The sequence below is a fragment of the Lampetra planeri genome, chromosome 24 (genome assembly GCF_965212315.1).
Source record: "Lampetra planeri chromosome 24, kcLamPlan1.2.h2, whole genome shotgun sequence".
NCBI classification, from domain to species: Eukaryota; Metazoa; Chordata; class Hyperoartia; order Petromyzontiformes; family Petromyzontidae; genus Lampetra; species Lampetra planeri.
This window is the reverse complement of record NC_136130.1, coordinates 10,850,785-10,863,321: the sequence shown is the minus strand read 5'-3', so window position 1 is coordinate 10,863,321 and position 12,537 is coordinate 10,850,785. Positions and strand designations below refer to the sequence as shown.

General features: G+C 47.4%; 2 protein-coding genes across 2 annotated transcripts; both read right to left on the bottom strand.

The window, feature by feature from the left end:
* Positions 1–1,225: 1,225 nt before the first annotated feature.
* Positions 1,226–4,856, bottom strand: LOC144726781 (trypsin-like). Its single transcript, XM_078605676.1, has 5 exons — positions 4,807–4,856; positions 3,208–3,367; positions 2,184–2,443; positions 1,611–1,744; positions 1,226–1,448 (listed from the first exon to the last, which is right to left on the bottom strand). The coding sequence occupies exons 1-5, from the start codon at positions 4,844–4,846 to the stop codon at positions 1,299–1,301; spliced, it is 744 nt and encodes a 247-aa protein (XP_078461802.1). The 5' UTR covers positions 4,847–4,856; the 3' UTR covers positions 1,226–1,298.
* A 5,142-nt stretch (positions 4,857–9,998) lies between these two features.
* On the bottom strand, positions 9,999–12,118 carry LOC144726780 (trypsin-like). The gene is made up of 4 exons (XM_078605675.1): positions 11,964–12,118; positions 10,940–11,199; positions 10,367–10,500; positions 9,999–10,204 (listed from the first exon to the last, which is right to left on the bottom strand). Exons 1-4 carry the CDS (start codon positions 12,107–12,109, stop codon positions 10,055–10,057), a joined length of 690 nt encoding a protein of 229 aa, XP_078461801.1. The 5' UTR covers positions 12,110–12,118; the 3' UTR covers positions 9,999–10,054.
* Positions 12,119–12,537: the final 419 nt, after the last annotated feature.

Here is a 12,537-nt window from a genome sequence, read left to right as displayed (position 1 = left end):
AACCTGTCAGAAAGCTTTCGACACTTAACGCGGCCTCAAAGTGCACTTGGCCTGGCACAGGCGACGTGTTGACGTCACCGCCACTTAGTGGTAAATGGCGGCTGTTGTTGTTGGAAGGTACCACGTGGTGACTGCTGAGCGCCGTGCGATTTAAAGGTTCCAGCGCCCCTCAGAAGAGGTGATCCGGAAACGACGATCGACTCTTATGCCTGAATGGTTCATCGAGTCCTCAAAGGTTGATCAATTTAACGACTATCGATTATTAAATCTAGCAGGAGAGAGGAAAAGAGGGAGGAGTTTATTTGCATGGGGCGGGTTATATTCAAATTATGACAATGGCGGGTTGTGATTGGCTGGGAGTGTCCCTGGGAGCACCCCAAGGTCACGCTGTATTTCCTGTTTCGAGCTGTGAGAGGAGTTTGAATCGACCAATGGGAAGCCGAAATAATCCATCTCATTTGCATGTCACCCCAACCTTTGCATCGACTCTACTCAGTTGATTCTTGGCCAAATGATTCGACATACCCAAAGCAAATTACTTAAATTGGCCACTTTGTTGCTATGAACAATTTTAACTAAACATATATTTTTTAAACGTATACTATTGTTTCAAGGATTGCAGGTGGGAGGTATAGGGCCACCATACCAAAGGGTTTAAGAAGTCCCGTGCTGTATAGGCTACTACGGGGCTGATTTGTGGATAGCAGAGCAGTAGAGCAACTCAATCTATTGTACCGTGCTGATGTAGTGACATAGGACGTCACTACTGTGTCGGCCCGTACGAGGGCTGGGGGCCCCAAGGGGGTGCCTGGGGGTCACGTGGTGGAGGGACCCAGACCTCCCGTGAGGTGGGGGAAGGGAGGCGTGGCCTGGGAAGGGAGGCGTGGCTTGGGCAGAGCCGGCCACGTCAGAGCAGATATAAGCGTGGTGTGAACGCAGAGCGGGGCTGTTGAACTCCGAAGTGAAGACGGTATCATCGGTCCTCATGTCCCGGGTCGTCGTCGTGGACCAGGCAGCCCGTTGTCTACCTGGTCCACACTGTGTCGTGTTCCAGAGTGTTAGTGCGTTGAGGAAGGTGGTCACCACCTCATGTACAGTGTTATATTACTTACCGTTTAATAGTGTTGCCTCCAAGCTGTGTGTGTGTGTGCACCTAATTCGAACCCACTACACTATTAAGAAAAAAATAAGACGACAAAAACATGGTGGCATCAACATTTCAAAGGTTTTATTCGTTTAATGGCATTACAACCATCATGGTGCTTGTTGCTTGGCAAGGTGGCTTGCGAGTGAGTCGCTCATTTGTCAACCATGCTGCTGGCGATCCAGGAGTTGTAGTTGCACACCTTGGTGTACACGCCGGGGTAGTTGGGCCGGGCGCAGTTGCGGCCCCAGGACACGATGCCCTGCAGCTGGCCATTGCACACGACGGGGCCACCAGAGTCTCCCTGCAGTGGTGGAATCAGGGGTCAAAGGGTCACCAGTTAGCAATTAACTTTGTCTCGATCTGAATGATTGGTGGAGTTGGCACTGGTTTGTAGCAAGAGGGCAGGTCGACGCTCATACTCCCGTTCAGACTTGTCGACTCAAGTCGCTTCAGGGGACCTCACCTGGCAGGAGTCCTTGCCACCCTCCAGGTATCCCAGGCAGATCATGTTGTTGGTGATGTCACCGGGGTAAGAGTTCCTGCAGGAGATGTCACTCAGCACGGGCGCCTGGAAGCACATGAGGACATCGGGGCTGCCTGTATGGAGACACGCGGGTGGCAGTGGTGAGGCATCGTACACTGGGGAAAGATATTGGGGTAACGTGAGGACGGAGAAACTCATAAGCAGAGGGGGCAGCATTAGAGAGTTTAGTGGACTCAGTGTGAAAGTCCCAGTAATGCAGAGGCAATGCATTTGGTTGGTAGCATTTATAAACCTTGAGAAAAGTAAGCAGATGAAGACAGTGGAAGACAGGGCGAGATGAAATTCAAGAGTTTGGAGATCCCTTCTGGACAGATATTGAGAAAGGAACGGAAAGAATGGAAGAAAATGGGGGGAGCCTGTGACGCGGTACAGCCTGAAACACATCCGAAAGCTATACAGAGTGACCACGAAACCGACATTGTAAAATCTTTAAAAACTCTTCTTGGAATGGATTTGCCAGGGAAGACGGACGTCTAAGCGCCGTGTCCTCACCAACAATGGTGTAGGTCTCGCCCCAGCCGGAGATGGTGCACATGACTCCGGTGTCGACGCAGGAGGAAGGCAGCGGGATGGCCTGCGCGTACTGGTTGAGGGTGGCGGGCGTGGACAGCTTGATGAGCATGATGTCGTTGTCGTAGGTGACTGAGTTGAACTGGGGATGGCTGATCACTTTGGAGGCCTGGATCTTCTGCTCGGTGCCCTCGGACACGAAGATGTTGTGCTCGCCGATGCGCACAGAGATGCTGGACGCGCTGGGGGTGGAGGAAGTGGATGACAGTAGTGATGATGATTTTTATAGGGGATCGCTTAAATAGGGGATCGCTTAAATTTAGGTTTTAGGTTTTTTGGGGGGTTTATTTTGGCACAGGCAAAGCTCATTGGGCCATGAATGCTAATCGTTTATGGGGAACTGGTTACACAATAGAAACCTGGTTACAGCAATAACAATAAAACACGAACAAAACAATCCTAACAAAACTGGACATGGTCAAGTTCCGAATGGTAAGGTCATGCATCAACATGGCACAACTAGCACGTATTGTAAGATTAGTTGTAATTTAATTCAATGCCATCACGTCGACACTTCCCACCGTCACAAACCCAAATTGACCAGTGTGGTAGATTTCCAAGTGCTGTAAATATTGGTATAATCGCCTAAGCAAAACAAACTGCTGGGGCACATCGCCTTATTGTGGAAAGAGGATGTCGCATACCTTTGCAATCTGCTCATAGCCCTTTCTCGTTTGCTCGGATGGGTCTAATTCAAAATCATATGATCGGCTTCTTCATAGTACCAGCTGTGACACTGCTGCCCCATGGGTGAAGCTCAAGTAAATATTCTTTGTGGCTAGGTCTGAGTTCAACAACATGAGCTTTAAGCTATTTTCAGATAAGGTCGTGATCACCAAGTTGTAGGTGTACACTGCATTTTACACAAGTCGATGCGACTTCACTGACACCACCAGACACGCAGCACGCAACGAGATTCGCTTAGGTCCACGCGCAGCACACTCACGTCTGGTAGCAGTGAGCGGCAGACACGACCCACTCGCTGGAGATCAGGGAGCCTCCGCAGAAGTGGTATCCGTTGTTGAGGGACACCTGCCACGGCTGCGAGTGGGCAGCGCACTCGGAGCCACCCACAATGTGGTCCTCATACATGTAGGGGGCCGCCGCTGTCAGCGAAGCAGAGTGTGAATTGGTATCCTGGCCACGGTCAAGTACTCAGACCCAACATTCATCGTGAGGATACTCGTCAACAGGATCATGGCCATCGACATTGTCTATAAGGCAAATAGGTGAATCCAAGGGAAGTAATGGAGGCAATGCTACCCCCCTCCCACCCCTGGAGTCCCAAAATAAATTTGTTATTGATATTTACCAGAAAAAACGTACGGACATTTCATGAACACCACTCTTGGGAATATTATAGATCCGCTTCTGTTGTCTCCGTGATGATCATCATCACCAATGTTACCACTAACACAATTACAAAGTCCAATTCCAGCAAATAAAGTCACTCCGCTATGGTTACTAGAAATGTTGCATCACTTGCTCAATCGTCGTTCTTGTCTGATGGACAATATGGGCCCCACAGAAGGAATTTAGAATTTCCACCAATCGCTTGAGAACAAAAACGGACATGAGCCCCATCTTGCACTTGGGTATAATTCAGTTTTAGTCAAAGACCAATTTAACAGAACAGCCAAATAAGCAGCACACCTTCCTCTCCTCTGTTAGTTTGGTTTTGCACATCACCATAGGAGGCGCAAAGTGTTTCCGATTGAGCTAACCTAGCGGAGGCCTCGCCAAATTAAGATACCAAATGACCACTAATGATACCCATCATTCATAATAGAGGTTTTGGGGTTAGATCGCGTAAATATATAAATGTGTTGTGAAAACCCGCTACCACCTGAAACAGCCAACTAGTAAGGGTTGTCACGTAAACAGAACGTGGCAATTCGTCACTAGAACAGCACACCGGTGTGTTGGAGAGCCAAGCCACCAAATTTACGTGATAACCTTTACTCGTTGGCTGTGTCGGGTGGTGGCGGGTTTCAACAACATGTTTATATTAGAATAGGTTTTTCCCTTTTTTTCTGGCAACAAAACAGGTGTTAGGATGTTAAAACACCAAACTGAAACCTTTTACAAGGAATCATGACTGCATTAACCATAATACTTATGGTCAGAATGCAAAAAAAAACATACTCTGATAATATATGCATTGTCTTTAAAACTGATTGGTCCACACCAGACAGCTTTCTTTGGAGACTAGTCACAAATGGTGTTAGACCAGAGGACGCCAAAAGGCGCCAAAAGGCTTCCTCTGGTCTATACATTCATATATCTAACCCAAAAACCTCTTTTATAGATATTGGTCGCGAAAGCCTACGTGTTGAACTGATACCCATAATTGTCTGCTCTGCTTAAACCAATGCTGTTAAACTGCCAGATGTCTATAGGCAAAGATTAGCACGGTTGGATACGTACGGTGCGAAATAAGTGTAGCATACGTACAAAGACCATCCCTGCTGGACATGGGTCCCAATTCGATCCAAAACCATTCACTACGCAACCAGTTAGCAGTGTAAGTTACACAAAGTCTCACCAGCGGTGCCCACGAGCAGAGCGAAGATGAGTCCGTACATGGTGCAGTGAAGATTCTGAACGACGATGCTGAACCACTGCCGAGGGTCCCCTTTTATACCCGTTGAGAGCCCTCGTATCTCATGGCCTTATTCTCATTTCTATGTTACCCAATGCCTTATGTTTGTCTCATTAAACTCGTCGATATTTTCCCACCTGAGACAAAAAATTGCGAGTCAGCGATTCCACACGTTAATATTGGTTCCATTTATTAATTGTTTTCCACGGACGTTGCTTATATTGTTCTGTTTATGATCTCATACTTGGTAGAGATGGTGCCATTTGTGCGTGTGTAACGTGGCAGCTGTGATTAAGAGTATTTCTGCAGTTTGCGGCCCAATTCTACAAATTGTGGAACCATCCCGATCTCTGTGGAAAAGTTACGGAATTGAGAGCTTTCGCCTGTGACTAGCCGATGTACGTACAATTTAGCAAAAATTATTGCCTATAAAATTAACACTTATGTAAGTATACATAAGCATATATAAAATATCCTCTACTGGGGCTATTAAGTGGTCCTTTAAGTGAAGTCTGACAGCGGTGCTGTAATAAATCCATTGCAAGGATGCACCTGTGCCTTTTATACTTATGCCAACGACATTGCTGCATTTCTATATTCACGTATACCATGTAGAGAAAGCCAAATGTGTCATAGTCAAAGTTATTATATTTTATTACTTGAATAGTCAAATACTTTAATACTGATACATATATTTATGGATTTGGCCACGTGTCAGATTCTTTGTCAAAATTCTCGTTACTAAGCCCCCACCACTCGACAAAATAAAGACGTTGAAAAAGACAACATTCATACATGCCAAGGTGTTGATCACATTCAAACCAATACAACTCAACGGTGGTTTAAGGCTTTTCACGACATAATTTGAACTTCCCTACCCGGGCTTCATCAGGTAGGGAAGTTTACAATCCAATGAGGCTGCTTCAGTTAGCGCCGTGACATTACCACCTGCAAAAGCGCGTCATATTCCCATATATTTTCAACGAGAACCTGGCTGCTTACAATGTGACTTATTTCAAACAACTTCAAATACATACATTTCAAAATCACATATAGATCATTGTATCAGCTACGACAAGCTACATTTTACGTTAACACTGTTTTGTAACACGTCTTTCCATTGTTTCTGTGCACACCTTGCATGTGCCATGGATTCTATTGTTAACAGGTAAAGGGTGTCTCAATCAACTCTCGCCTAGTCACAAAAAAGTATATTTTCATGTTTCCTACGATGTCCTGTTATCGGCAGCTGAGCTGTACGTCCACCATATGCAGCACTTTTCATGAACGAGAGTCATCCTGAGTAATACTATGTATGTTGAACATCTTTCACACGGAACGTAGCCAACTGTGCTAATCACAGGTGCGGGGGAAGGACAGCAAACTTCAATCTGTATTTAAAAGTGCATAGCTCCAGTCGCTTCCGAATACGCTTGTTTATCCAAGAAAGCCTCACTGCGTCTCATGACTGTCACGTTTTTTGCAGTTGTAGTCGATGATTCATTTGTATATTCATCTTGAGTAATTTACACGTGTGTCCATTTTTGTCTAAGTGTGTCACTCTGCATGTGTGAATGTGTCTGTGTCATTTGGGGAGTGGTAGGGTAGAGGTTACCGCGCTGCACTACGAACCCGGCGACCCGAGTTCGATTTCCGCTCACGGCCAACACCAGCGACGATTATCTGAACCAGTCCTGGGCCTCTCTTATGTCGACTGCTGCAATGTATAACATCGCCACGAGGAATACAATGGCCGCTGGGCGTGGTGCTGGCCACCCACCCCTAGTGTGCGGTGCCAGGCTTTATACGTGCTTGCTTAAAGCACTTCACCCAACAGTGTGTTAATGCTGTACGGTGGATATTTGTCTTTGTTTTGTGTCATTGTGTACAACGCCGGCCGTGGAGGCGAGGGTTGGTGGATCGCACAAAGTTGTGAAACTCGTACTTTTACACGTGTGTGCATAATTTATATAAGCCTACAGATTGCTCTTTAATAAACGTTCGATATTTTCTACATGAGGCTCAAACCATTTTCTGTAAGCCGACATCGTGCTCTTCAATTCGTTGCCTGTTACATTTACAATGTTAATGCCCTCATGTAACATCTAACAGTGATGGACTTTGTTAGGTTTGGGGTCGTCATGTTTTTACTCCACGGAAGCTCCGAAATTACTTTCATTACGTTAAGTGTGGTTTAGTCTTCACAATTTTGTTCACGTTTGTGCTTGTGTACCAGTTCTATATCACTGCCTCACTTCTGCTTGTCATTCGGATAAATTTGGTCACGTTTATTGTGAGGGTGACCGAAGTGATGTGGACCACAATGTACAACTTCACTCAATACTCATGAGGGTTTTCGCATCTTGCACAATAGTCAATAGCTTTTCATACGCTTCTACATTGTTGCTTGAAACTTCTGCTTGCTGCAATGTCAAATATTCACGATATGACGCGATATTGCATTTCATGATAACAATGATCGTGATATGTTTACCATGACTTTGTAATGTATTTGACATTGTCTTGTTTTCCTTGCTTTGATGAACAGTGCGGTTGTATGAAATGAAGGGAGCTGATTTACATGGGTTGGACCAGATGACGCCAAAAGGCGCACTTTTGGCGTCATCTGGTCCAACCCATGTGAGACTAGGCTCTAAGGAAAGCTGTCTCGGGTGTGGACCAATCAACTTCAAGGACAGTGCACATTATCAGAGTTATGTCTTTTGTTGGTATCATGACTGCAGGTATTGCGGTCTATGCAAACATGACTCCTTGTAAAAAGGCGTCATTTTTGTTGCCAGATAGAAGGGTAAAAAAACAATTATAATATTTTTACTGGCAAACGAGGTTCCCATAATGAAGGGCGCTGTTGTGGTATCCGGTTTAATAGCACGCTAGACTTCTCGATTCAATTTCCCGGTGCGGCAGTTGAAACGGGGTACATTTCTTAAAACCCCCAGTCTCTGTCCACCCAGCAGTGTAAATGTTATATTTTGTATTGGTTACATTATGCGAACGTTACTTATTGCCGGTTTGCATGACAAAATGAGATTGTATCTACATTACTGTAGCTGGGATTGAGATAGGAGGGGGTGACCTGCAGTGAGTTTCTCTGTCTCCTCTCGAGCCCTGCTACATACAAAACGTGTAACACGTACTCGACAGAGTCACACACAAGGCAAATGTCCACACATCACCGCGTGCATCTTGGCCGTCCACTCGGTGAGGACGTCAGTCAAACAGACGCCGAGATGGCGGCTCATTCACGTTCATGTAACTGTGACGTACACAGACAGATGACACCCATAACGCCGACCTCGGGCGTTGATTGGATTTTTGAAGATCTGGACGAATAGGAGGGTGGGATTCGACGATTCGGTGTTCGGTCCGAGTGTTGGGTTTGAGTTCAGAATCAGAAGAATGATTTATCCTGAAGGAATCCGATGTGCTCTAAAGCTCTTTTTCACATTTGTCGGCGGAGTGGAATGAGTAATGGTGAGTCTTGGGGATGCGCGGCTAACATCAGTGGCGAGTGGTGACATGAACTGCACCTGCTCCGCATCCCGTCACCACGCGCCCCCGCCCCCGCATCGTAAAAAGATGACAGCCTTCATCCAGCAGTGAATTTGATGGTGGTGATGCTCAAAATATCTCAATATGAAAGCGCACCCCCTGTGTATAGCCGTGTGTGTGGGCCTGTGTCGTGAAGGACGCGACTGTTCAGTTGGAGGCAGTCGCCCTCCAACAACAAAGGAAGTTAGAGGAGTGACGCTCACAACGAGCGGAGCACCAGACAGATAAAATGAAGCAAGCTTACACAGTAAGGGACACAGCTGGTGTGCAACTGCCAGTCATCTCAGTAAGTCGACCCATGGGACCTGGGTCTGTCCCTAACCTGTCAGAAAGCTTTCGACACTTAACGCGGCCTCAAAGTGCACTTGGCCTGGCACAGGCGACGTGTTGACGTCACCGCCACTTAGTGGTAAATGGCGGCTGTTGTTGTTGGAAGGTACCACGTGGTGACTGCTGAGCGCCGTGCAATTTAAAGGTTCCAGCGCCCCTCAGAAGAGGTGATCCGGAAACGACGATCGACTCTTATGCCTGAATGGTTGATCGAGTCCTCAAAGGTTGATCAGTTTAACGACTATCGATTATTAAATCTAGCAGGAGAGAGGAAAAGAGGGAGGAGTTTATTTGCATGGGGCGGGTTATATTCAAATTAGGACAATGGCGGGTTGTGATTGGCTGGGAGTGTCCCTGGGAGCACCCAAAGGTCACGCTGTATTTCCTGTTTCGAGCTGTGAGAGGAGTTTGAATTGACCAATGGGAAGCCGAAATAATCCATCTCATTTGCATGTCACCCCAACCTTTGCATCGACTCTACTCAGTTGATTCTTGGCCAAATGATTCGACATACCCAAAGCAAATTACTTAAATTGGCCACTTTGTTGCTATGAACAATTTTAACTAAACATATATTTTTTAAACGTATACTATTGTTTCAAGGATTGCAGGTGGGAGGTATAGGGCCACCATACCAAAGGGTTTAAGAAGTCCCGTGCTGTATAGGCTACTACGGGGCTGATTTGTCGATAGCAGAGCAGTAGAGCAACTCAATCTATTGTACCGTGCTGATGTAGTGACATAGGACGTCACTACTGTGTCGGCCCGTACGAGGGCTGGGGGCCCCAAGGGGGTGCCTGGGGGTCACGTGGTGGAGGGACCCAGACCTCCCGTGAGGTGGGGGAAGGGAGGCGTGGCCTGGGAAGGGAGGCGTGGCTTGGGCAGAGCCGGCCACGTCAGAGCAGATATAAGCGTGGTGTGAACGCAGAGCGGGGCTGTTGAACTCCGAAGTGAAGACGGTATCATCGGTCCTCATGTCCCGGGTCGTCGTCCTGGACCAGGCAGCCCGTTGTCTACCTGGTCCACACTGTGTCGTGTTCCAGAGTGTTAGTGCGTTGAGGAAGGTGTTCACCACCTCATGTACAGTGTTATATTACTTACCGTTTAATAGTGTTGCCTCCAAGCTGTGTGTGTGTGTGTGCACCTAATTCGAACCCACTACACTATTAAGAAGAAAATAAGACGACAAAAACATGTGGCATCAACATTTCAAAGGTTTTATTCGTTTAATGGCATTACAAACATCATGGTGCTTGTTGCTTGGCAAGGTGGCTTGCGAGTGAGTCGCTCATTTGTCAACCATGCTGCTGGCGATCCAGGAGTTGTAGTTGCACACCTTGGTGTACACGCCGGGGTAGTTGGGCCGGGCGCAGTTGCGGCCCCAGGACACGATGCCCTGCAGCTGGCCATTGCACACGACGGGGCCACCAGAGTCTCCCTGCAGTGGCGGAATCAGGGGTCAAAGGGTCACCAGTTAGCAATTAACTTTGTCTCGATCTGAATGATTGGTGGAGTTGGCACTGGTTTGTAGCAAGAGGGCAGGTCGACGCTCATACTCCCGTTCAGACTTGTCGACTCAAGTCGCTTCAGGGGACCTCACCTGGCAGGAGTCCTTGCCACCCTCCAGGTATCCCAGGCAGATCATGTTGTTGGTGATGTCACCGGGGTAGGAGTTCCTGCAGGAGATGTCACTCAGCACGGGCGCCTGGAAGCACATGAGGACATCGGGGCTGCCTGTATGGAGACACGCGGGTGGCAGTGGTGAGGCATCGTACACTGGGGAAAGATATTGGGGTAACGTGAGGACGGAGAAACTCATAAGCAGAGGGGGCGGCATTAGAGAGTTTAGTGGACTCAGTGTGAAAGTCCCAGTAATGCAGAGGCAATGCATTTGGTTGGTAGCATTTATAAACCTTGAGAAAAGTAAGCAGATGAAGACAGTGGAAGACAGGGCGAGATGAAATTCAAGAGTTTGGAGATCCCTTCTGGACAGATATTGAGAAAGGAACGGAAAGAATGGAAGAAAATGGGGGAAGCCTGTGACGCGGTACAGCCTGAAACACATCCGAAAGCTATACAGAGTGACCACGAAACCGACATTGTAAAATCTTAAAAAACTCTTCTTGGAATGGATTTGCCAGGGAAGACGGACGTCTAAGCGCTGTGTCCTCACCGACAATGGTGTAGGTCTCGCCCCAGCCGGAGATGGTGCACATGACTCCGGTGTCGACGCAGGAGGAAGGCAGCGGGATGGCCTGCGCGTACTGGTTGAGGGTGGCGGGCGTGGACAGCTTGATGAGCATGATGTCGTTGTCGTAGGTGACTGAGTTGAACTGGGGATGGCTGATCACTTTGGAGGCCTGGATCTTCTGCTCGGTGCCCTCGGACACGAAGATGTTGTGCTCGCCGATGCGCACAGAGATGCTGGACGCGCTGGGGGTGGAGGAAGTGGATGACAGTAGTGATGATGATTTTTATAGGGGATCGCTTAAATAGGGGATCGCTTAAATTTAGGTTTTAGGTTTTTTGGGGGGTTTATTTTGGCACAGGCAAAGCTCATTGGGCCATGAATGCTAATCGTTTATGGGGAACTGGTTACACAATAGAAACCTGGTTACAGCAATAACAAAAAAACACGAACAAAACAATCCTAACAAAACTGGACATGGTCAAGTTCCGAATGGTAAGGTCATGCATCAACATGGCACAACTAGCACGTATTGTAAGATTAGTTGTAATTTAATTCAATGCCATCACGTCGACACTTCCCACTGTCACAAACCCAAATTGACCAGTGTGGTAGATTTCCAAGTGCTGTAAATATTGGTATAATCGCCTAAGCAAAACAAACTGCTGGGGCACATCGCCTTATTGTGGAAAGAGGATGTCGTGTACCTTTGCAATCTGCTCATAGCCCTTTCTCGTTTGCTCGGATGGGTCTAATTCAAAATCATATGATCGGCTTCTTCATAGTACCAGCTGTGGCACTGCTGCCCCATGGGTGAAGCTCAAGTAAATATTCTTTGTGGCTAGGTCTGAGTTCAACAACATGAGCTTTAAGCTATTTTCAGATAAGGTCGTGATCACCAAGTTGTAGGTGTACACTGCATTTTACACAAGTCGATGCGACTTCACTGACACCACCAGACACGCAGCACGCAACGAGATTCGCTTAGGTCCACGCGCAGCACACTCACGTCTGGTAGCAGTGAGCGGCAGACACGACCCACTCGCTGGAGATCAGGGAGCCTCCGCAGAAGTGGTATCCGTTGTTGAGGGACACCTGCCACGGCTGCGAGTGGGCAGCGCACTCGGAGCCACCCACAATGTGGTCCTCATACATGTATGGGGCCGCCGCTGTCAGCGAAGCAGAGTGTGAATTGGTATCCTGGCCACGGTCAAGTACTCAGACCCAACATTCATCGTGAGGATACTCGTCAACAGGATCATGGCCATCGACATTGTCTATAAGGCAAATAGGTGAATCCAAGGGAAGTAATGGAGGCAATGCTACCCCCCTCCCACCCCTGGAGTCCCAAAATAAATTTGTTATTGATATTTACCAGAAAAAACGTACGGACATTTCATGAACACCACTCTTGGGAATATTATAGATCCGCTTCTGTTGTCTCCGTGATGATCATCATCACCAATGTTACCACTAACACAATTACAAAGTCCAATTCCAGAAAATAAAGTCACTCCGCTATGGTTACTAGAAATGTTGCATCACTTGCTCAATCGTCGTTCTTGTCTGATGGACAATATGGG

Bases quoted from the DNA above. Each gene is read 5' to 3' on its own strand.
- LOC144726781 (XM_078605676.1), bottom strand. From the start codon at position 4,846: ATGTACGGACTCATCTTCGCTCTGCTCGTGGGCACCGCTG. The intron at 3,368-4,806 runs GTGAGACTTTGT...CTTCGCTGACAG, and splicing joins TCTGCTCGTGGGCACCGCTG to CGGCGGCCCCCTACATGTAT. The intron at 2,444-3,207 runs GTGAGTGTGCTG...CTCCACCCCCAG, and splicing joins GCCGCTCACTGCTACCAGAC to CGCGTCCAGCATCTCTGTGC.
- LOC144726780 (XM_078605675.1), bottom strand. From the start codon at position 12,109: ATGTATGAGGACCACATTGTGGGTGGCTCCGAGTGCGCTGCCCACTCG. The intron at 11,200-11,963 runs GTGAGTGTGCTG...CTCCACCCCCAG, and splicing joins GCCGCTCACTGCTACCAGAC to CGCGTCCAGCATCTCTGTGC. The intron at 10,205-10,366 runs GTGAGGTCCCCT...CCGCCACTGCAG, and splicing joins GTGGCAAGGACTCCTGCCAG to GGAGACTCTGGTGGCCCCGT.